This window comes from Galleria mellonella, unplaced genomic scaffold, assembly GCF_026898425.1.
Source record: "Galleria mellonella isolate WM207_F2 unplaced genomic scaffold, CSIRO_AGI_GalMel_v1 utg132, whole genome shotgun sequence".
Taxonomy (NCBI): domain Eukaryota; kingdom Metazoa; phylum Arthropoda; class Insecta; order Lepidoptera; family Pyralidae; genus Galleria; species Galleria mellonella.
In genome coordinates this window covers 1607826-1631873 of record NW_026441989.1, presented here as the reverse complement: position 1 = coordinate 1631873, position 24048 = coordinate 1607826, and the positions used below count along the sequence as shown (strand labels likewise).

General features: G+C 32.2%; 2 protein-coding genes across 11 annotated transcripts in view; one reads left to right on the top strand and one right to left on the bottom strand.

The window, feature by feature from the left end:
- LOC113518222 (cytosolic carboxypeptidase 1-like) overlaps positions 1-24048 on the top strand; it is a 73626-nt gene that overhangs the window by 33030 nt on the left and 16548 nt on the right. The gene's annotated exons all lie outside the window — the stretch shown is intronic.
- LOC113518224 (uncharacterized) lies at positions 184-24032 on the bottom strand. Of its 4 annotated transcripts, none has more exons than XM_031913099.2 (6): positions 23865-24032; positions 8096-8201; positions 3344-3420; positions 2650-2857; positions 1919-2086; positions 184-1236 (listed from the first exon to the last, which is right to left on the bottom strand). In XM_031913099.2, the coding sequence occupies exons 1-6, from the start codon at positions 23923-23925 to the stop codon at positions 801-803; spliced, it is 1056 nt and encodes a 351-aa protein (XP_031768959.1). In that variant the 5' UTR covers positions 23926-24032; the 3' UTR covers positions 184-800. The 4 variants fall into 4 exon arrangements, with proteins under 4 accessions (XP_031768959.1, XP_026758833.1, XP_026758834.1 ...); XM_026903032.3 differs by having other exon boundaries at positions 1919-2074; XM_026903033.3 differs by having other exon boundaries at positions 1099-1236; positions 1907-2086.

Here is a 24048-nt window from a genome sequence, read left to right as displayed (position 1 = left end):
TTTTTTTTTTTTATTATTTGAAAGCTATTATCATATATTTGGTTATATGAAACCTCAATTTTATATTTATACACTTGTGAATAATCAAAAATTTACTAGGAGATTTAGTGTTATACGAACATTACAAAAATAAATAGTAAATAAACAATTTGTGCCGTTATAGTTGATACGAAATGAAAGACATTTTTCTTAAAAAGTTTAAACTTTATTAACTTCGCTACATCACTATTCTTTAAATTCTTGAGTTTCAACTTAATATACTTAACTAGGTACGTCACGTTTATAAACACTATCTTATACCACTATACGAATGATATGTCCTGAAATATTAATATCCGCATAATTTTCTTAAATTAAATTAATACATTTTACGGTTTAATAAAAACACCAGAGATCTGACACGCTTACTTAATTGCCTTATCGACGTTTAGGTACCTATATATTTCGTGGAATACTCGTTTTGTGATATTCAATACTTCCGAAGACGGAGGCGAGTCGCGTCGGGCGAGTCACCAGCACCTTCATTTGTCATTGCCCTAGAAACCTTCGAAATCACCATAATTGATCATAAATTACTCGATGCAACTCATGATTTTAGAAATCTCAAGAGAATAATAAATCAATTAACCAAGACATAAAATGCACCCATTACACGCTAGCTCCAATCGTTAAAGCACCTTAAGACTCGCTTTGTATGCTTCTAGATAATAATAATTCTAGATAATGAAAATAATACTTTTGGTAGATTCAGTTCTAATTATTATGAAATGTATACCCTAATGAGAGCGCTAAGTCGGACGCTAGTAGGCGGGGGGTGCCAGCATGCCGCTGGCGTGGACGGAGTGCTCTGTGGCGTCCGGCTCGGCGGTCGACGGGATATCATCGGCGGGCGCGTCGTGAACCTCTTGGCCCAAATACGCTGCCGGGTCGTCACCAACCATGCCCTCGTCCTCCGCGTAGGGTCCCTGAGTTGGCTCTTCTTTTTCTTCCTGCTCATGGTCATGCGCATGGGCATCGGCTGCTCGTGAATAATGGGAGTCGATTTGCGGTGGGGATTTGAGCAACGCACTTGTCTTGAGATGCGGGGACTGAAGGCCGTCAAGAGAGGAAGGCCGCAGCTTGCCGATGAGGTCGTTCAGGGTGAAGTGGGTTGGCAAGTGCTCGGAGCGCGGTGGCGGCGGAGACGATGATGTGAGCGGGTGCGCGGTAGTCGTGGTCGTCAGCGAAAGAGGCTTCCTGCTGACCAAAATAGGAGGGTCATCGACGAACTTTTATAATCAATCCAATATCGAGCTCAATTAACAAAAATAAAATTCTTTCAGAATAGTAGTTTTGTTAACATGACATTAGACGAGCACGACACTATGGACGTAGATGACACTCCAACATAACAAAACTGGTGCTTCGTACAATAATTATATTTTAATGAGTGATTAAACATAAACTAAGACCGGAAACAAACTAATACGGTTAGTGAAAAACAGATACTTATTTTGGAATCATAGTAAATGATATGAAACAAAATCGAAACAAGAGATACCAAGCAAAGCCCCCTTCACCCACCCACCAAATAATTTTTGTAAATTTTGAATCATTAAGTTCTTAAAAGGAGTAGTGTGAAATTCCGAACGTTTTCTTGCTGGGTGTAGGGCTCTTGTTTGGTGGTTGGGTTAGCGCAGAGGCCTTATCCCGCAGGTCCGCGCGCTTATACATTTAAGAACCAAGGCACACACTTGGACTAGATGTTAGCACAGTCTATATCTATCTACATGATAGTATGTCAATCTAAGTACTAAAATTAAGATATGGTAGATTACATTAGAACGATGTGCCCAAGAGCCTGTGTATGAAGGGAGAGCGCGCGGCTAGTCGGGGAGCGGGCCTCCGGAGACGGCTGGCATCTCACCTGGCATATTACCCCTGCGCCGAGGATACGGGTATAGAGCCATAATTGTAGTAGTAGCAACGGGTCTGCTCGCAGATGAAGTCCTTGATCTCGCCGCAGTGCTGTGGCTCCCAGTGGAAAGTGGGCGCTTTGAGGGCGACGCATCCGTTTGTCATCACGTGCTCCGTTCTGGAATACCGACTAGTTTTTATGCAACACATATCTTTATACGTGATTAATAATTAAGATCCACATATGTGTTTAATTACTTACATATAATGTGGATGCTTTATTTACCTCAGTAATTTTTAATGAAAAAATTTGAAAAGAAGATCTCATTATTATTCTAATATAAATTAAAAGAAGTTCGGACTAAATAACTAGTTGACTATTTATTGATCGAATATTGAAATCAACTAGCAACATGAAATCTAGTGTAAGTTTCATAAATGATATAAGCAAGTAATAAGAAAGTATTTTACATATAAAAATTAAGTTTTTTGTAAGAGATTTTTTTATGCGAAATGTGATAATTTCTAATTATTTTTTGCAATTGAAAAGATATGACAACCCTCCCAAGGTATATAAACATAAACTAGAAAACGAAAATATTTTATGAATCTTGAATAGAACAAGTGACCGCGAGGTTTATACGAAAAATTAAAAAAAAAATAACCTTAGGGAAAATTGTTCAATTTGATAAACACTAATGCTGGTTACGAGTATATAAATTAATATATTATTCATAATTAAATGACACATACCCATGCCTAGCAGTGCGTTGAGGGGCCGTGCTGCCCTGCGGTACATCCAAGGGGTCGATACTGTCGTCGGAGCGCTGACTGGGCATATCCATAGTCAACCTTCTCATGTAGTTGAAGGTCGCGTTGAAGGGCAATCCCGTACTCATCCACAGATACATGTCTGTGCCGAGGTTATTGCCTGACGTCCAGAAGTCGTATTTGTTATACCCTGAAAATAATATATTATATATCGTCAAATAGTGCTTATAGTGTATTTTTTATAAATGGATATTAGATGCGGATTGTCATTTTTCTAATGAATATAATAGTGATTGCATAACAGTAATAATTTTTCTTGTCTCTCTGTTTGCATGTTAACGCATTCTGTTAAAACGTCGGTAATATTTTTTTTAAATTAATGATAATACTGATTATTTCAGTTACTTTAATTCATAGTATACTTTGTGTTCTTAAACCCTACATGAAATTTCATCATAATCGAAAAAGTGAATCATCACCTGTGGGAATTTTTGAAAATTAAACTTAATGTAGCTTTGATGTTAGGCTGATTCAAACTCTTTTGAATAGTGCACGTTTTTTAATCGGGGCATAGTCAGTATAGGTAGGTACTGCTAATTTACGGCCTTAAAATATATTCAGATTATTATTTAAATGAAATAAAAACTAAGTATTTAACAATCAAAACTCCTCTCACCTGCATTAGTTAGATATGTCGTTATTGAATCTGCTTTTTCTTTTGTCTCAAATGATGCTAATTGTAGGCCTAATGATCTGAAATAATAGATAAAAGCAATTTAAACTTCAGAAAAATGACTTTTTTTAACATAATATTTATAGATAACAAAGAGAAATTAAATGAAGTCGCTGCTTCATTTCATTTCTTTGTTTTAAAATTTACATAAAACAGAAGCAAGAACTTACATAAGGATAGTGAGACTATATGATTGATAAAATAATAAATCAATTAACGAAATGTAAATCTTTTAATTATTTTTTTAATTTAATTATTATTTATAGTTGGACATTTCGTGTGCAACTATTAATCATTTACTAGTATATATAAAAAATATATAATGTAGGACAGCTCTACGCTTACTTTATATCTACGTAGCTACAAAGTATATAAGTACATATGTCTGTAATATCCAATAAAAATAAAATACGAAGTCTATTCAAGGGCAGGATATGTCTCTGTACAAGTGAGGACTACAATATCCGTGGGCGAAATGCGAACATTAGATACTGTACGTTATTTATGCGACTTGAGTGAACCATTTCGCCTTTATAACATTACAATATTCACCTCCTATAGTTTGGTGTCGCTGACAGTAAAATTGAAAATACTTGCATTACTTATACGCGATATGAAACGTCTCGATCCTTTGACAGTAGGCAGTTACAGACCTGTCCTACCGGATCTTTATACGTGATTTAACTACCCGGCTAATCGTATTCAGCTATTAGCTACCATAGATACTCGTACCATACAGCAGAGCCAGTTCATCGGGAGGCAATTTTATTCGCTAAAGATAGGCCACGTTGCAGCCAGACTGCATTCCTCATGCGGGTTCAGAAAACTCTTGGGAGATTAAAAACCTCTACGTTAATCGCGTAGCTATTATATTTTGTAATAACAATAACAATTTAAAGTTATTACAGGTATTTCCTTAATAATAATGGCGCCATTAACTTTTATGAATAAAGACTTTAACTTGATGATTTTTAAACAAATAAATATTTTAATAACTTAAATACACTTGACTTTAACGAGAATATATTCTTAATAAAGTGTGATTATCTAGTTAATATCTTTATTTACCAAAAGTCATACACATAATAATTATACTGTCACTGCAAAGGTGAAGATTTGCGTAAATGTGATCCAGAGGTTAATTTTTGTTCAGGCCAATTATAAAAACTACATTTTTATAATTACATATATTCTGATTTATGTCCTTAATTGTTAATGGTTTGGTATTTCGTTACACAATGTAATTTAGTAATCAACCAATGAGTAATTGTGTAAAACTTAAGTATATATATATATATATATATATATATATATATATATATATATATATATATATATTAAAAATAAAAAAGCCTGTACATTCGACAAGAAACCTTAAATTGACAATTAATATTATTCTATTTATCAGTCCGTCTGTTTTCTATCGAATTACGTAAGAATTAATATTTAGATTATATTAGAACGGATAATTACTACTTTTTACATTAGTGCGTTTTACACATAGGTTAAGAAGAGTACCTTTACCTTATAAGTTGGTACCTAGGTTAAGTAAGTCCTGAGATACAACTTGACATATCTATTTTATGTGGCATCACACTGTTCTAATTTATTGACTATGTAAAATTATTGTAAAATCGTGAGAAATGATGTATAGTTGTAGAATAGAAACACAATATCAGCTTTATGCTTTTTTATTGAACATTTTCTAAAAAACTAAGTTTAACACCCTATTTAAATTCCAGAGACGATGTTAGTAATAAAAACCACTATGGCTTGTTATACAGAAAAGGTGTAATTAGCTTATGCAGGTACTTATAAAAAATAAAGAATCCTCTCGAGAGAAACTAATAAGACGTTGGTTTAGTTTAGTAGAATAGAAAAATAAAAGTAGCTATGGTTTTTTTTTTATATTAGTTGCAGTAGTTATTAGATTTGATATTATAATTTTTTTTTTTTACTAAATTCTTGTCTATTAATTTGCATCTCATTTATAAATAGTGATAATCAAATGAATACTTTAGTAAGATCTTGATGGTACTTTACTCTTAAGCGATTCATCGCTTTATCTGATTCACATTACGTATTTTTACACAGATGAAATCTCTTTAAAACTCTTTTAAGTTCCATGTAAGTGTGTTGGTACAGTCGATTCATTTCCTTTAAAATCCCCATCAGAATGCGAAACACGTGACGGGTTCGTCTGTTGCGATGAATTAAAACATCATAAATTACAGGCCGCGTGAATACATCATGAAATTCTGCAAAACATTCGCTTAAAGCCCATTAAGGCATCACGGGCATACTTTTAACGCCATAAGTGCTACAGCTCAATACTTTTTGTTAATGTCATCAGCATTCGCGAGTCACTGTTTTATAAGACTGCCATATAAAATTCAAGTTATCACAAAATACATTAACGTCTGATGGTATCTGCTGCTTCCGGTGATTTATTTTTAATCACAAACTGAATCATTAAAAACATTTTTTGCGATCGGAATCTGTCGTCACATCGATACCGTTAGGTTTTTTCGTGATCATCATTAACGCTGCGACACGAACGAAAACAGTAACCACCTTAATATAGTGACCAAGTAACGGAAATGCAGTGTATTGTATGCGATGAATAATCGTTTTTGACAGTGAGTTAATTTTATTGGTTAACTAGCTGTGGCAGCGCGATTTTATCCGTATAATAACTAATTGACTTTAGCATAATTCATAAAAAGATAATGATTATAGCTTGAACTATCTAGAATTTTTTTCGTAAACATTTACAAAATCCTCTATAATATAAATTACGCGAATTATACAATGGATTGCCAAAATATTGGTGCAATCCCCGTCAAAACTATGACAATTAAAATCAGGTTTGTAGGTACTATTCACCTATAGCCTATTTACCATGTTAGGATTAAAATCTCGATTTTAAAATTTGGTTGAAATCAGTTCAGCCATTTTCTCGTTGTCACGTTCTTAAGAAACAATTATTTTGGTATCAAAAAGACAATAAAAATAACTGATTTGAATTCCAATGCTTATTTATGCTCTCCCAAGCTAATCATAATCTTTATTATTAGCTTAGGAGAGCATGTTATTTACTAATTTATTACATAATTATATATAGCGAGTATTAAAATGACTATATAGATGAAATATTCATATTTAACAATTCTCATATCTTGTCATTATTATAATTTTTTGTCGGATATCAAAAATATCGCATTACGTATCAACACACTCATTACGTCCCATCTCGCCACGCCTGTCATATGAAATGACAAATTCGCCTTTTCTTTCACAGATTTCCTTATGATATGTCCTTAATTAGCAGAAGAGGGAGTGTATAATTCAATTCAAGTTTGTTTATTAATATTTTCTACCTACAGCCTGAATTTTACACGCACTGTTTTGTGAATAGCCCAATAAAAAAGAACAAAGCACAAGCAATAGCAAAAGTTTTGCGTTTGCGGACTAATTTTAATAAAAACTAAAACTGCTTCATTAAATTTTTGAAGCAATATTTTATTGAAAAATATTCATTTTACTTTACAGAATCTGATCTTTATAAATAACACTATCGACTCTACAGCTCTACCGTTTGATTTTCGGCTAAGAAAATTACTTTTTAAACATTTATATTTTCCGCTTTATCTTATGATTTCAAAGTCGACCATTGAGAAATTCAGCTACCTAATTTTCTAGCATCACAAATTTTAGGATATACTGATATACGTATTGAAATTAAATTAAGTCATAAACATTCTAATAAACATAGCCAAATTGTCTTAAAAAGGCATATGATTAAGTTATTTATTATTTAATTTACAATAGTATAATTAGGTAAAAATAATTACTTAATATTTTTAAAATATTTATAACTAATAGATCTAGAACTCGATAATAAAAACATAACGTTAAATTCGCATCGTCAACAATTTCAACAGTAAATACTAAATAGGTCGTGACAGCGACGCTACGAAGAAGGACATCGTGACCGAGCAATGAGGCGACTGACCTTTCGTAGCAATTTGAACGTGCACGTGGTTCAATCTAGATTAAACATACTTATTTTTCTTTATATAACTAAAGAAATTAATTAAAAATAAATATATGTTTCTTTTTCTAATTTCCATCTACAAATTTAAATAAACAATATATGAAATAACTCAATATATACCTGAGAAAAGGAATGTTTAATATCAACAACCAAGTCCAATATACGTCGTAGTAATTAAACCTAGTATGGGAATGCAATGGATGGCAATTTCAATACAGCCATAACTCGAGGGCTTCATTGGATTATTCCATGGTCGTAAATAGTTTTCCTTCTTACTTATACAAATCTATATCGGCTAAGTGCTTTGTAATAATATTTAACAGCCATATTGGCTCGCGGAAATAGTTGACCGTTCCATATTGTTCTAGAAATTTCCCAGAACCCTTAACGGTAATGCAAATGTCCCTTGGTATGGTGTTTACTTCCTGGTGGCTAGTTGCAGGGCGTCGGACCTAAGCGAGCTTGTTAACACCGACCCAAGTTTAGTTATGCCAGGATTTGAACAGGACCACGACACGACACGGAAGATAAGAATATTGCGAATCACGACGCTGAGAAAATGCAGAGAAATATATCTTGCGAGAGCTAACAGTCGTGTGCAGTGACTAAGGGCCGTGCTAAAGAAAAAGTTGTCATACCTGCAATATTGATAAGCTAGGAAATAGTTGAGCTCTGGACTGTAGGGATTCATTCTTGAGATGAAATATTGCACTCCGTCCAACTGGATGGTCGTTATTCTTTGAGCTGTAACAAAGAGAAATTTATTAAATAAGGATTCATCATCATATTATAAATTTTACTATTATTTCTATAAACTTGTTGTTAAATAAAAAAAAAGTTATTATTTTAATTATTCTACAGGTAAACAAAGTAGAAGTAATTTCATTAACTTGAGCATTATTCAAAGCAGAATTGCAGGAAAGTCTTATTTCTATTAAACTTTCACATAGAGGAAATTATATGACTAGAGTAACGTTTAAGCCCGATGGCGTACAGTATCTGTCAGGAACGTCCATTTAAGAAGACATATTGCTCAGACGGCCACATTCTTGCTTTTTCTCGTCGTCTCTTGCATAATCAATCAAACGGGCTTCATTTTCATCCCAAGCGTTTTATCGTTTTAAGACGTTTCAGAAATATCAATATACGAGTATATATATGATAAATTGATCACTATCATCTGTTATTTAAATTCTTCTAAATTATCCTAAAACATTATCACCACCACAACAGTTGGACAATTTAAGATACTCAAACCACATACATCAACTTCTATTATATCTCGTTCATAAATTATAATCAAATCGTCTACGCGATCATTGGTGTGATTTAAACATAGAGAACAACTAGCTGACTGTCTGACTGTTTTCTTTTATCGGGATAACTACTATCCTGTTCTGTCTTGTTACAGTTTACTACTGTAATTTTTTGGAGGAAACAGTAGTGAATATCTATTTATCTCTTAAGCAATAGCTAAAGAAGTATTCTTCTTTAGCTATTGCTTAAGTAAGAACTTAACGTGAACAAACATCGTGACTTATCAGGCATATTAGTCGGGTATACGAGGTTTGTCCGGAAAGTACGTTACAATTATTCAGGTAAATCAATTTTATCCCCTTCAAAGTACTCCCCCTGTGACATAATGCACTTGTGCCAACGCCGTTTCCACTGTGAGAAGGCTCCTTGAAAGTCCTCTGGTTGTAGGTTTCTCAGCTGCCCCGTCGTTTTTTTTATCTCATTTATGTCCCCCAAATGCCGCCCCCGAAGTACCAATTTTGTTTTTGGGACAAACAAGACTTCACACGGGGCCAAATCCGGCGAATACGGTCAGTAATGGAATGGACAACAAGAGAGGTATTGTCGTGGTGAAGAATCCATCTCGCGCCAATTCTGGACGAACTCGTGCCACACGAGCTTTGAGGCGTCTGAGCAATCGACGTAGAATTTTCCATCAAAGGGACGAATTCTTGATGGACAATCCCCCGAACATCGAACTCTTTCTCGGCCCTCTCTGAATCTTTTTAGCCACTTGTGGACGGTTGGTTCCTTCACAGCATCATCCCCATAAACTGTTCTGAGATCGGCAAAAATTTCACGTGACATTCTTGCCGATCAGAGATATTACGACGCGCTGCTCTTCAACGGATATATTTCGTTAAGATAGCCAGTTCGCACCGCACGGCGGTCAGACCAGAACTGAAGCATTGTTAGGGACATAAGGAAGGGGTCCTGCGCTTAAAAAACACTTTTATACGAACTTTCCGGACAGACCTCGTATATTATGATAGGTAAGGGCAAAAAATAAATAAGTCAAAGTAGATATAAATATATCTACATCTAAGCTTGTGTAAGAATTCATTTTTTCATGCAAATATAAAATTGAAAATTATTACGTCACTCAGAATTTATTTTCACACAAAGTTTCTTTTAGTGTTCAAGATCAGGTATTATTAAAATTATAATAAAAACCACTATTTTTTTCGTACTTGCAACATTAGAAGACCATAGACGTTGTTCCTTTACCTGTTAGACATCAAATATTCAAAATTTCGTTAACGGATAGCCCTGGCACTACGCGTACATTATATATTTAATTTATTATGAAAATTGAAACACGAATAATTCATTTCACTTCGTCAAGATCTTCCCAGCTTCAAGCGTAACCCAATGGTTACGCTTACTTAAGTACTTTCTCAATAGAAAGTACTTAAACTTCTAGATGGAAAAATATAAACTGAAATTGACAATAACTGATTAAAATATATTCACATTAAATGAAAATGCTCGGATAAATTTTGCAAATCTGTTAATGCGGTTTTAAACATGCAACTTCGCATGTCTTAAAACCGCAGCTTTATTTTTTTAATCGAGATGATATTTTAAAAGTGCGGCATATTACAATAAGATATGTATTACATACAAGTGTTTGCGGTTAGACCTCCGCTCTTGCTTACATGCCTAATTAAATTCAGTATCTACCTCGTTGCGGTTTACCACAAATATTATTACTGACTTATTTGACGAAGAAACGAACATAATTCAATAATAAATGGGTATAATTTTTTTTCTGCACGTATCAACATTTTTTTCATCTTCATTATTATATATTATATTTAATTTGTTCATCAAACGGTCTAGCATAGTGAATAGCTTAATTATGTAAATACAAAAATGTGCGAAATGACAAATGTACATAGATGATAATTTTCTTATCTTATTTATAATATCTTGAAACTTAAGTTTTTTATACATAAGCCGCGGTGCCTATGTATTAAGTAGTGATAAAAAATGATTATGGTATAATCAAGTCATATGTTCTACATACATACATATATATCTGTCACGCCTGTCTCCCATTAGGGTAGGCAGAAACAATGGAACGCCAAATGCTTCGATTCAAACAAACCTCTTTCGCTTCTTCCACATTCATCAATCTTTTCATACATGCTCGCCGGTTACGGGTACTTTTAATTTGGCCCTTCTTCAGCACGTCGCCTATTTGGTCAACATACATCCGTCTAGGGCGGCCCCTACCGACATCTCCATTCATTCTTGCTCCATAAATCTCTTTGGTAATTCTTCTTTCATCCATCCTCTCCAAATGTCCAAACCTACGCAACATTCCTTTTTCGATTTTTGTCACTACATCGTCTTTCAGTCCACACTTCTCTCTAATCACACTGTTTCTTACTCTATCTTTTAATGTAATATTATATATCATATGTTCTGTAATCTTCTATATTCCGTACTGCTATATCTATCTGCTCTCTCCATAATATGCCATAGCCTTACAACTTCTCTTATTTCAGCTTAAGGTCAAACTTTACAGTAATATAAAAATAGGTGTTTTTAAATACGAGTAGATCAAATGTTTGAATAAAAGATATTAACATAGGCGCCTGTCACGTCTATTCCGTTGCAATAAATGTAAATAACCGCTTATTAAAAATAAATGAATTATCAGCTAACAATTCTCAAAGGAAATGAAGATTAACATCCTGTCTTTGGACTCAGGTAGACTTTATAACCACGACGGAGGCGATTAATAAACGTATCTAATTAAATGCATCCTGAGTCGCGGCGGACGCCGGTAGAAATGATTCGCAGAGTAAATGTACAGTGCTGATCTAATTTGCATACTAGTTGTGAACTCATTAATTAGAATTGATAAACGCCACATCAGCAGTACAGCTGTGACTGATTTATTTCCAATTATCCGAACATCTGTAGATAAACCAATGGAATATGTAACTAAATCGCTCTTAGTATCTTCAGTACCGACATCTAATGATAACTGCTAACATTCTTGCTATTTGTGAAAACTTATTACTGGCCCTCGACTACCTACTGTACCGAATATTTCCTCAAACTAGCCATAAATCTTCATATTATTATAAAATAAAATAAACATAGAATAATATTTACTAGCTGATCTGGCAGTGGTCAAAATTCAATCATAATATATATTGTAATAAATGAATTTAGTATGGTTATGTTTGGCATTTAGTAAGACTACCATCTTTTCAACCATTATCCGTCCACTGCTGGATATAAACGTCCCCCATAGTAAGACTATAGACAAATAATATTAAAGACAAACAATATTAATCTATTCTCAATTTGAAACAATAAACAAAAAAGTATATATACGTGTGTGTGTCAAAAATACACGGTAGTGTGTGTAATTTGATTTAATATATTTTTTCTACATAATTTTAAAACAAATATTAGCATTCTGCATGCCTTCTCTATATAAACTACAAATGTGCCAAATTTTATACTCCTCCGTTCGCACAATTTTCAGAGTACAAAACATTTACTTCACGTATTAATATATAGTATATACAGCCTTAGTTCTCTAATAGAACTAAATATAATATCAATAGTACTATATTAATGTTCATTGTAAGTCCTATCGTCATTTGAAATTCATGTAGTATTACGAAGAAGATGAAGCCGAGTTCTGCAACAACTTTTACTATACTATTAAGGAACCAGACCGATTGGAATTCATGCATAATGTATTCTCTTGCATGCACAATGTCGCGCATTATTCCCATAGCTTGCTTTTAACTTTTTTTTTTCATTGTTCCAATTACCATATCCCTAAAATAAATTTTGTCACTGATACTAATACTATCTTTCTCTACTATTTATTGAGTAAAAGTTATTAAATATTATAAATGTAATTATTAAAATTATTTCTTGTGAAACGCTATTAGGAAAGCTTATTATTTTCGGCAACGGACAATAAAAATCAAAAGCTAATCTTCGAAACTGGAAGTCATGTATTAGACGAATTGAAAGTGAACGAATCGAGACATTTATTTGGGGCAATATAAGTCCTAATATTATAAATGTGAAAATTTGTAAGGAGAATGATTGGATGTTGATAACTCTTTTAACAAAAACTACAAAACAGATTTAAATGAAATTTGTTACTTGGATAAGTTATATTCTAACTTAGCACATAGAATACTTTATATATTAATTCACGCGGGTGGAGCCGTAGGATACTGCTAGTCTTTAATAAGTATATAAGTATGGCTGAAGATTATGTTAGTATGTTTACCTAAATTCAAAATAGATACGATATTGATATTCAAGATATGATGACAATTTGAAATGAACTTTTTATTTTCCTTGTATACGAGTATCAACTAAATAGCTCATAAAGCAACGGTTGATTCTCACGACGGCTATAAACGAACTATTGAAGTCCTTCCAATGGAAATATTACATTACGAAGCAATATATTGGCATGAAAGGTGATCGTTAGTCGTTTAGAAAGTGCGGGATGACAGCGAGGCGAGTGTACGCGGGAACAATGAGCGTCGGGGAGGCGGGTCACGTCGCGTGACTCATGTGCGCGCGCCGAATGCTGATGCCGAGCATCCCGCGCCGACGGTATCGACACTCCCGACCCGCGACCAGCCTACCTACAATTACAATCTGTCTGAAATTTCGAGGCCGAACGAAACACACACATGGTGTTAAAGTCACAAAAGAAGTACGTACTGTCAAAATATTAAAATTTTCATCGTAATAGGTTTTATTTAATTTATAATATGAATAGTCAGTAACTCTACTTTTCCATATCGGATTTCTGTATAAACGCGTTTTAGCATACGATTTTGATTTAAACTTGGACATATTCATGATAGTTTCCCAAATACCACGGCCTCTAATAAATATATCACTTTTAAAGAAACGTGATGCCATTTCCCTGCATACATCTTATCATACATAGGTGTATACTTATTGTGGAGATTTCATAGATGTGACATTCAAGTCAATGTCTGGCATAAGAAATCATTCCGCGTGTGTTAATAAATTAATCGTTCTTCTACAACTAATAATAAACTTTGTAATAGAAACAAATACGTAAATTTGTTGCTTAACCGCTGTTGGTCTTGTCTGTATTTTACCCCAATATAAAATAAATATAATATCGCAACTGCCATTGGAATTTTATTAATAATTATATCATACTACAATAAGTGTGTACAGAATTTATACTAAAATATGTTATATGCTCATAAATAAAGCAATTTTTAAAATTGTCTACCATGTTATCGTTTTATAAGTACATATTATATTTTATTGTAAAAACATTAACCAGAATTACATTCTACATTATTCGAGAATGCTCAACCAGTTTCGAAGTCATCTCTAAGATCGCAAAAGAACAAAATGAAGTGACATCATAAAAAAGTGGCAGGAAAAGAATTTGTTTTATTAAACATTAAGACATTGAATTTGAAATGTAAGATAAAATCATGATAAAACTAATAACTTGACTTTCAAGATATCTATAGTCGTTAAAGTGATTAATAAATCAAAATATAATACTTATGTACTTCGGCACTGCGTGGCTAAGTAATAGTGAAGTAATGGTATATTCATCCGGGCGCTGATCCACCGGACGCACCACAATAACGGGCCGCTGTCCAAAATCGTCCGCGAATGTCAAGCACGAACCTCATACTCCTATACTTGGTCGGACCCAATTGCAATGTGCCTTTGCTGTTCAGCTTTTGAACACAATGCATTACTATTAATTATTAAACAAATTTGATTGCATTTTAAATTTCGAAAGTGCAATGACTAATATCTTTTCTAACCTAGTGCTAAAGGATTGTAGATTGATTATATAATTAGCATGTTTATATAGTTTTAAAAATGACAGATTAAGAAGCAGTGTATGTATTAGAAAGTATAAAATCTTGAAATAATATTTAAAATTTATTAATACAAGAGTTTATACTTTAATACCACGTAAAATTATAATGTGATTAGCGAATAAAATTTCGAGATTAAAATAGTATAATAAAATACTTACATCTCCCCGTCAGCAATAAGTCGTTATCATATTAATCCCCCCCCCCCCCGCCCTCCAAATACAGATGTAAAATTTTAAAAATTAAATAAGAAGATAAAGTATTAAACAATCAATAAATAATACTAACTTCAAAACTATATTTCAAAGAACGGCGCTTGTCATAAATTAAATAATAACAACACAGGTAATTTATTATATGTCTAAGTATTAATGCAACATACGTCGTCAAGTTCGGATACATCAGTCAATCAATTGACGATTGTCGGAAGTTATTCAATATTGCCAGCCACATCTTCCCTGCATACAGAGTACGCCTCCAAGTTTATTACAAATGTCTATTGCAACACGCATATTGAATATTATTCATTTATTTACTACGTAATCTAATTTCCATAAAACACGTAATAGAAATAAATTAAAGAATGGACAATAGAAATAATAAAATAATATTTTAAAAGAATGTGACCGAACCTAAAACATAAATATTTAATAATGGGACCGTTTGCCACTTATACTGTCCTCTAGATTTTGTAAGTTGTCAGAAAGATATATTATCATGTGGTAGCACGCATTGGTATGCACCTTCAGCTATAATAGATCTAAAGGTGTAAATTCCTTATATTGTGGCCCCACGGTGGGCGCCAACTTTATCTATGGCTAATCATAATCAGAAAGATATGTTAGAAGCTTTAGTACGTTCACAAAATAATTGTTTTTAGTTGCATTATTATTATATTCCCAATTTCCATTCTAAAGAGTATAGGTAATATTATTTTGATAACGAAATATGTGTGGAATTAATTTTGATATTTTAATGTACATACTAGTACATAAATCCCGACTGACATTTGTTACGTGGTATCGCCTATTATTTATTGCTCTCCCCTTTCAATAACGTTCATTAGCAATTAAAATTAGCGCAATTACCAGCATTACTATGGTACAGATAAGGGCCTATGGTAATAGAGATATTCGATGAAAAACAAGTTAATGCAACCACCTTGTAATTATCACGTAGTTACAAAGTGTAATTATCCCCAGATCAGTACTAAAAACACCTACAATACAGGTTTCCTATATTAAAATAAATACTTACACTGAAATTAATTTGCAGTTCTTTTTATAACAATTACAAACGCTCCAGTGATTTCATCAGTTGAGTAAATATTTCATAATAAACAGATACGAATACATTTGTAAAAAATATCCTAACGACTGTAATTTCATAATAGGGTAGTACTGGGTAAAATTACCTTATATTAGCTTTACATTACTTTAAATTATGAGATTGTTATAATGCAATAAAAAATTTGCGATTATTATTGTTATTAGACAATTTTTATTAAATATTTTTATCTTATATTCGTAATAATTTATTTCATTTAAAGTACCTCTTATATAAATAGTGGTGTACTGAACATTCATTATACTTACTACCTGCTATTTACTAATAGTAATAAAGATTTCAATATATAATAAAATTATATCCATTAATCATATAAAATGCTATCCTCAGAAAGAATTATGGCGCATTAAATATTTAACAACGTTCCTAACAGAAAAGGACAAAATTCTACGAACCTACATTCTGACAACTTCATAGTATCATATTACGCTGAGATCTACTACTTTATATTTTAAAATTTATGAGCAAGTGAATTATGCCCATCTCCAGTCAACCAGTTTTGTAATAAACACATTTGTAGCCACTTGCGCAAACCATTATGCACATGTAATTTATAAAGATGATTTAATACGAAGTGCTTACTATTAAAAATTAGATATTACAAATTGCTGGTATCGTATATACATCACAATCTAGCGCCACCTTCACCAACTTCACTAGAACGCACAAGTGCATATCTGCACTTGTGCGCGCGCGCAATCCTATGCATTACATAACGCAAACCAGTCGGTTGAATAGCGCACCCGCCCGCCCCTGGCCGAGCACGTTTCTCACGTGAACTATACACGGTCGACAAGTCGACATGTTCACAACCACTTTACCCTTTAGTTTTTTTCCCCGACAGTATCGACCTGAGACTTGCAGTCCCGGCTCACATCGATAAAACATCCAAACATTATTTACGTGCCTGTAATTTAATAGTCCAGAAGTCGTTGAACTATTTGTCGGCGATCGGCCCATATCAAAGGGCTCCGGTCGTATTTTAACTTGATCTAATGACACGCAGGAATCCAAAGCCGCAGGATGATCATCAAATTATTCTATGTTAATGTGGCGTAAAAAATGTGCAATTTGTATTTCTGTCGAAACTTGTTGATTACTATGTTCGTGGGAACAACGATCGAATTGTTCGCGGTCGGATAGCTATGGAAAAGCAAAAAAGGGTTCGAAAGATAATGGCGAACGAACGAAGCGCATAAGACGTGGCCCAAGGACGGCGCGCGCGCACTCTGCCCCCCTTCGCCCTGTCCGCCACGGAATGCACCTACCGGACTATTTTTAGTAATCAAACCCGATGCCGACCCGATCTTGATCCTGTTTGGTCAACGAAACAAACAAATGTTCGCAAAATGATAGTTTATAATATTCTTACGAATGAGAACATCCACAAAGATACAAAGAATTACCGACTTACTATCAGTCTATAATTCTATTTTTAGTAAATAAACTAGCTTATCCGATACGATCTTACATCTAGATTCAAAATCAATTTTTCTTTTTTAAAAACTTTTTAGACTATTATGAACATTAAAAAAAATTGTTGTAGTCGTTCTCAAGTTGTGCTCTTACTTACTACATTTGATTTTACATTAGTAGTTTAAATAAATAATGAATCCATATCTAATATCCTCCTAGTATTATTATCAAGAAAATCATATTATATCTACTAATTTATAGAAATTAATACGATTAAAATTCCTTTTTATCTAGTACGCTCGCTGCAACGTCACTATCTTATTAGAAAAAATTACATCATAAATTTTCAAACCTATTATTAGAAGATTTGAATAAGTGCAACCACCCAGATGGAGTGTTTAAGCTTATATCTGTGAACGGTACGTAGTTTAATACGTTGATGTATCTTAATCTTATTAATGCACGTTTAAAAAAGGAATTATTAATTTAGTAGTGAACTTTAAAAAAAAATAACCACACTATGGATTTGTCAAAACTTAGATAAGTACTATAATAGCTATATTATAGATAAACAAGTTATTATAATTCATTACTCTAAGTTTAATATTAACTCAACCAACTGTGGCTTTAACGAAGCAATATAATATGTGATTTAAGAGAACACAACACACCTAAAAACTGTAGTATCAAATTTCAAATACATTCCTTGTGTTATTCCTTACATTTTAGAATTGACCTGCTATAATAGGGAACTTCGAAGAAATATGTAGTTAATAATAATATACAAACGGTTTTTTGGAATTTGTTTTTACTGCATATTTGAAGTTATGTCAAGCTTAAATAAATATTGTATATTTTATTTAGCCCAGACAGTGGGTGTAGCTTTGAGAACTTAAATGCAAGATGTCGTGTCTGAAAAAAGTTTATGCTCGACATTATAATTAAATCGCTTCTTGACAAGTGTCTAGTAATAACCTACAGAATCTCATTCATTCTTATACTAGTAAATTTTCCAATAACCAATTATAGTATTTAATTATATTCTCCATACAGTATAAGTAAATTCAAATACATATTTACGTGTAGTACAATTTTCATAGTTATCGCAATGGGTAAAACGTAGCATGTATTTTTTTATTCTAATAAAAATAAAAACCAAAATAATACAATTTACAAATTTATAATTACGCATACAGCTAAGTTTATAAACACAAAGTCGTGTGTAGCAAACGTAGTTACTGTAATCTAACATAGGTTAATGTTGTGACAACATACCGGAACAATGAGTTTTTGTGTCACCGCCTTCTGTCATCAACAAAAGTTTTCTCTACGTCCCACGCCTTAGAAGAAAAACGAGAACAGATCAGTTAGTAAATTATAATCTATCTTTATCATAGGTTCTCAACGTAGGTGATCACCCTCTTGTGGGCGTTCGAGACTTTTAGGGGGCAGTAGAATACCCAGAGATTATTAGAGGACGAGAGATGAAATCTTACATAATTGAAATGGCACAATGGGGGTGTGAGTAAATATGTACATATAGTGTAAATTCAGATGGTAAGTAGAATTCAAATGAGGGACTATGAAAAAACTATACACTCCATATTTCATTTCCATGTACAATCTTTTTCAAGTTGCCAATTCAGACATGTCAATTAAAAACAAACTATACGTTCATGCATTTAACAATTTTTATCGGAACGATACGAGTATGTCCGAATCTTTAATAAGGCCAAATTTATATTGCTAATCTAGTAATTTAAATCTGTCAACCGTTCCATGTCTCTATTATTGTCAGATGTTAAAATAAAAAAAAAACTATTTATGCAACTAATATCATAAAATTAATCTCATTTTAATTATATTGTAAATATTTGTAAGTACTTGTATTTACCCCGTTTTGTATCTGAACACGTTTTCTCAATCAGATAATTATCTTGCATCTTTTTCTTATCTCTCATCACTTTTATTATTTCACTCCTTATCTTAATATTTCTTAGAAATTCAATGTTATTTATACGTTTTTTAAAACTTTACTTTTTTCGAAGCTCAATTCTAAAAAAAATGTCTTAAATACTGCTCCATATAAGGGACCTCTATATATACAAACATAAAAAAGTAACCTACCATAAAAAAATAATTTATAGTATTAGTGGTTTTTATAATGTATACCACTAATGGCTATATGACTAAGTATGGAATAGTTAAAATTATGAAGCTGTTAAAAATCATAACGTTGCTGTTATTGACATGTACTCAAATTATTGAAATGAGCATGTTATCGTTACTCTCAATAAGAAATAATATTTTTTTTTTCTTATTAAAAATATATACTTTATGAACTTATTCAATTTTCGCAATGCAATAAAAAAACAATTTTATTGTCTGTTTGTACAATAATTATGTTTTATAGACTTAATATCGAGACGATCTGTCTGGAAATATAAGCAAATATTAATTGTAAACTTTATTAAACTGTGTTATATGTGCATCCTGATAATGATTCGATACAATCTCATTTAATTAACTGCTAAGGACGAGATTAGCATAAGATCTTTGCGAATACTGATACCCTGTACCTTAGGATTTAGTATACTTATATATAACCTGTATTTTTAAGAGGTATTTCTATAATAATGCTGTAAATATAATTTATATTTTTTGTTTGAAAATTATATTTTCTATACAACCAATGTTTATGAAATTTTCCATATAGGTACCTAATACATATTTGATATAGAAGACAAAGCTACTTTTTGCCTATATATGTATTAAGCAGTAGGTTACAACGAGTTCTCCTTAAATACCCATACAACAATAATAAAAAACAACGTTTTCGCGCAATTGTTTTGATTTAAATTAAAATATGAAATTATTTTTAATAGCCAATGCAACTGAATTGAAGTTTATTTTGCATATATGAGATATAAAAAAGAAATCTCTAACTAAATTCCCAGAATTTCACCGTTATTATTGTAATTCACATAATTTTGACGGAAGCCTATCTAGGTATCTCGCTTATGACTCTGATATGACTAGCGGTAACTGTAAAACTTGAACGCTACGAAGTATGTTGCTCACGAATAGGTAATTATAGTATCCTATGGGAGCTACCATGGCGCGGAGGCTACCCGAAGAGCGATGAACCGCGCACCTGTTGCTCCCCACACCCCTCACTTTTTTTATAGCGACCGACTTCCGTTCTATAGTTTTTGCAGAGCTGTCGATAACCTGTCCGATAACCACGGACACGGCTCATTAACACAATCATGGCTGTGATGTTGATTGGTATAAATCGTTTTCTCACAGACTCGAAGCGAAGATGTTCGAAGTAATCCGCGCCAACCCAATAAATACAACCTCCGCCGGTGTCATTGACATTGCAAATAAAATATTTAACAAGAACGAAGGTGATCATGCAACAACGATAACCATGTATTAATAGCTATTTTTTATTACATTTTATACGTATAATGATGGCCTTTTCATCTTTACAAGTGAGAACACTTATATGTATTTACACATAACAATAACATAAAAATTGTCGTCGAATAAAAATTTCTACTTTATTTTTTTATTTAATTAAAATGTAAAACTTTAATTACGAGTATATATGTATATATAATAACGATTATTCTTATTTAAAATATCAATAATATAAATACATTATGCACATACTCTCTTTCCACGCTTTTTATTTAGTTAACTTAATAATTTTTAAAAATCGAATTTAGAATTTTAAATAAGTATTAAAAATAATTATAGATACTTAATATGTAAAATTTCGTTTTGAACCTACAAGACACAGTATATTGTATATCTGAGTACCTTTGTCATTCGAGTTGCACTTGAGTCAACAAAACTGCACCTAAAGTGACCTCCCGTGTTTCGCTTTATGCTGCAGCTTTCTTTCGTATCACGAGCTTTGTTGATATTACGTATTACTTGTAAGGAATTATAGAAACTTTATAGCGTAAAACTTTCATTGCGTGTAGCTTAACGATCGTGTTACAACCATTATTGTACTTTGTAGTTAACATCTTTGTAAAAGACAAATATAATTTCAAGCTCTAAACAATCTACCCGTTTATATATATACTAACTGTATCCCACGAGTTTGCCCGCGTTTATCAATAAATATATAAAATAACCTACCCGTAGACCAAATATCATTTAATTCCATTATGTAAAAAATAAGCAAAGAGTAACAAACTATTTTATCATCTATCCTTACTAATTTTCCCGTTCATAATATAATATATATTATACATATAAATTACTGATCATGGATTTTTATTATATTTTAATATTATATTATGCTACTACATATCGTAGTTCTTCTCCTTTTTTTGTTTGTATTGTCTTCTATTAAAAAAATATTGAACTACTCAAACTAAATCTTGTCACCTGGAATTATACATCTATACTAATAAAATTTGTTTGTCCTGACTGAATATCAATGCATAGCCAAAACTACTAAATCTAGTAAACTAAAATTTGGAACACAGATTTATTTTATAATGTAGCCATCATCTATAAAAGATTTTTTGAAAATTTCAATTAAAAGAGGAAAAACGATACTACGCATGCAAAGCCGGGGGCAACAACTAGTTCAATATATATCCACGTTCAAAAATGTTGTTTAAGTTATTTAAAAGGGCCTATGGCCAACCATTGTACTCTAATGAAAGCTGAACAATGAAGGTCGAAGACCCGTAGGTCGCAACAGCCACCTTACTGCTACCAAGTTATTTGCGGTTGACATAATCCTTCCCGGTAAGCAATAAGAGCTATTACTAAAACCAAACTCATCAGATACCGTACAATGTTATTTCATAATTGCTGCACAGAATTGTCTCTGTCTATTTTTCTTTTTACTTCTCCTATTATAAACCGCTTGGATGAGCTTTACAAAATATTTTGTACTACAGAGTGCCTTCTTCTTTTTCAGTCGACTCAAAATTATTTCTTATAAAAATATTTCTTTTTTTTTTTGTTTGTTACGTCATAACTTCGTCAGTTGTAAACCGATTTGGAAAACTCTTTTTTATCTAAAATAATATGCTTACTGATTGGTCTCATAGAAATTTTATGAAAATCGTATCAGTTGTTTAGTTTTAAAATTGAAATAACTGGTTTGGCCACAGTTGAAGTCGGTTTTTTGTAGTACACAATTTAATTATACCCGATTGCCAAAAAAAGGGAGTTATATATTTCAGGTGCAAATAAGTATGTATGTATCACCGCTACAGCGGTGTTACAACTACAAGTTACAACTTAAATGGCTATTTTTTTTTATAAATTGGGAGTTATTCGATTCTTTTTGATTATAAAATGCTGTTGGCAATTGCGATATAAAATAAGTATAAAGGTCATAAAATGTAAATGTAAAAACTTATTTTGCAGTCGGTCTCTTGACTTTCTCACGACTAATTATACTTGTTCAATTAAATTTTTAATGTTTACGTTTCTTATTGACTATGTTTTATAATATATGGAGTATCTATAAATATACGTATAAATATACCTAAATTAACGTACAGTCGTACTATAAATATTTCATGTATTCTATTTAGTTTCTTCTATAATATCATTATCTCATAATATCTTTTCTAAATTGTTATTCTTCTATATAGAAAAATTTCAATTGAGAAATAATAAGTCGGTACTTACATTTCTAAGTTTCATACAGTTTATGAAACTTATAAATTAAAAAGATCAAATTATTATTACTATATAGAATTAAAGAAAAAATAATAACAATAAGGCATCACTTCTCATTAAAATTTACTGTATTTATTACTTTTATAAAAGGTGCAATAAATTGTAAATAAATAAACCTAACGGTAGAGATTATATAAAAATGTTCTAAGATATTAAATAAACCCCGGTAAATTTAAACCACCTGTATTATTGAATCTGTGAACCACTATGAAATTGTAAAGTTGATCCTATATTCTAGTGGATGAAAGATGACATAAAGGTCACTAATAAGTGTAAGATAATTTGATATAAAAATTATTATTAATTTTTACCTTTTTTTGTACTCAATTATATTGTAATTTATTGAAATAAAACATAATATCAAAGCCGCCAGGCCAGCGTGTCAGTAGTAAGCCGATGTAGTCTACTAATGGGGATAATAGTACCCACCAGAGACTATTAATAAAAATTATTAAATCAACAACGCACTACAACTTCAATAAATATGACAGTTTAAATATTACGTCATTCCTATGCTACATCTAATTAGACGTAGCACTAATTATATGCATGTATACAATTTTTGAGAAAAGTAGAACAAATAAAAAATTTTAAATGTTATTTATTTCATGTAGATACACTTCATTATTCTCTTAAACGTTTTAGAATGACATATTTAGCAATTTATTGATGCTCTCTATGATAGAGACTTATGATAAGTTGGGATTAAATGGATTTGAATAGTAATGGTGTCGCTTACCTGCCGAGGGCCCAAGGGCAGCTGCGAACAGCAAGAGACAAGTGGCCAGAACGATCTGCATATTGCTGGCTTTAGCTGCTTTTTGTGGACAAGTGCCTATTATGTCCACACACAGGACTGCGCTCACGCAACACGGGACACACGGGCACACTGAGCGCGCGCTGCCCGGGACCCCTCCTTATAA

What these genes read in the sequence shown, in the direction of transcription:
- LOC113518224 (XM_031913099.2), bottom strand. Translation starts at nt 23,925, where the DNA reads ATGCAGATCGTTCTGGCCACTTGTCTCTTGCTGTTCGCAGCTGCCCTT. An exon ending in TGCCCTTGGGCCCTCGGCAG is followed by an intron (nt 8,202 to 23,864) that starts GTAAGCGACACC and finishes TCTTTGTTACAG; the next exon opens with CTCAAAGAATAACGACCATC. An exon ending in CCCGTATCCTCGGCGCAGGG is followed by an intron (nt 1,237 to 1,918) that starts GTAATATGCCAG and finishes TTTGGTCAGCAG; the next exon opens with GAAGCCTCTTTCGCTGACGA.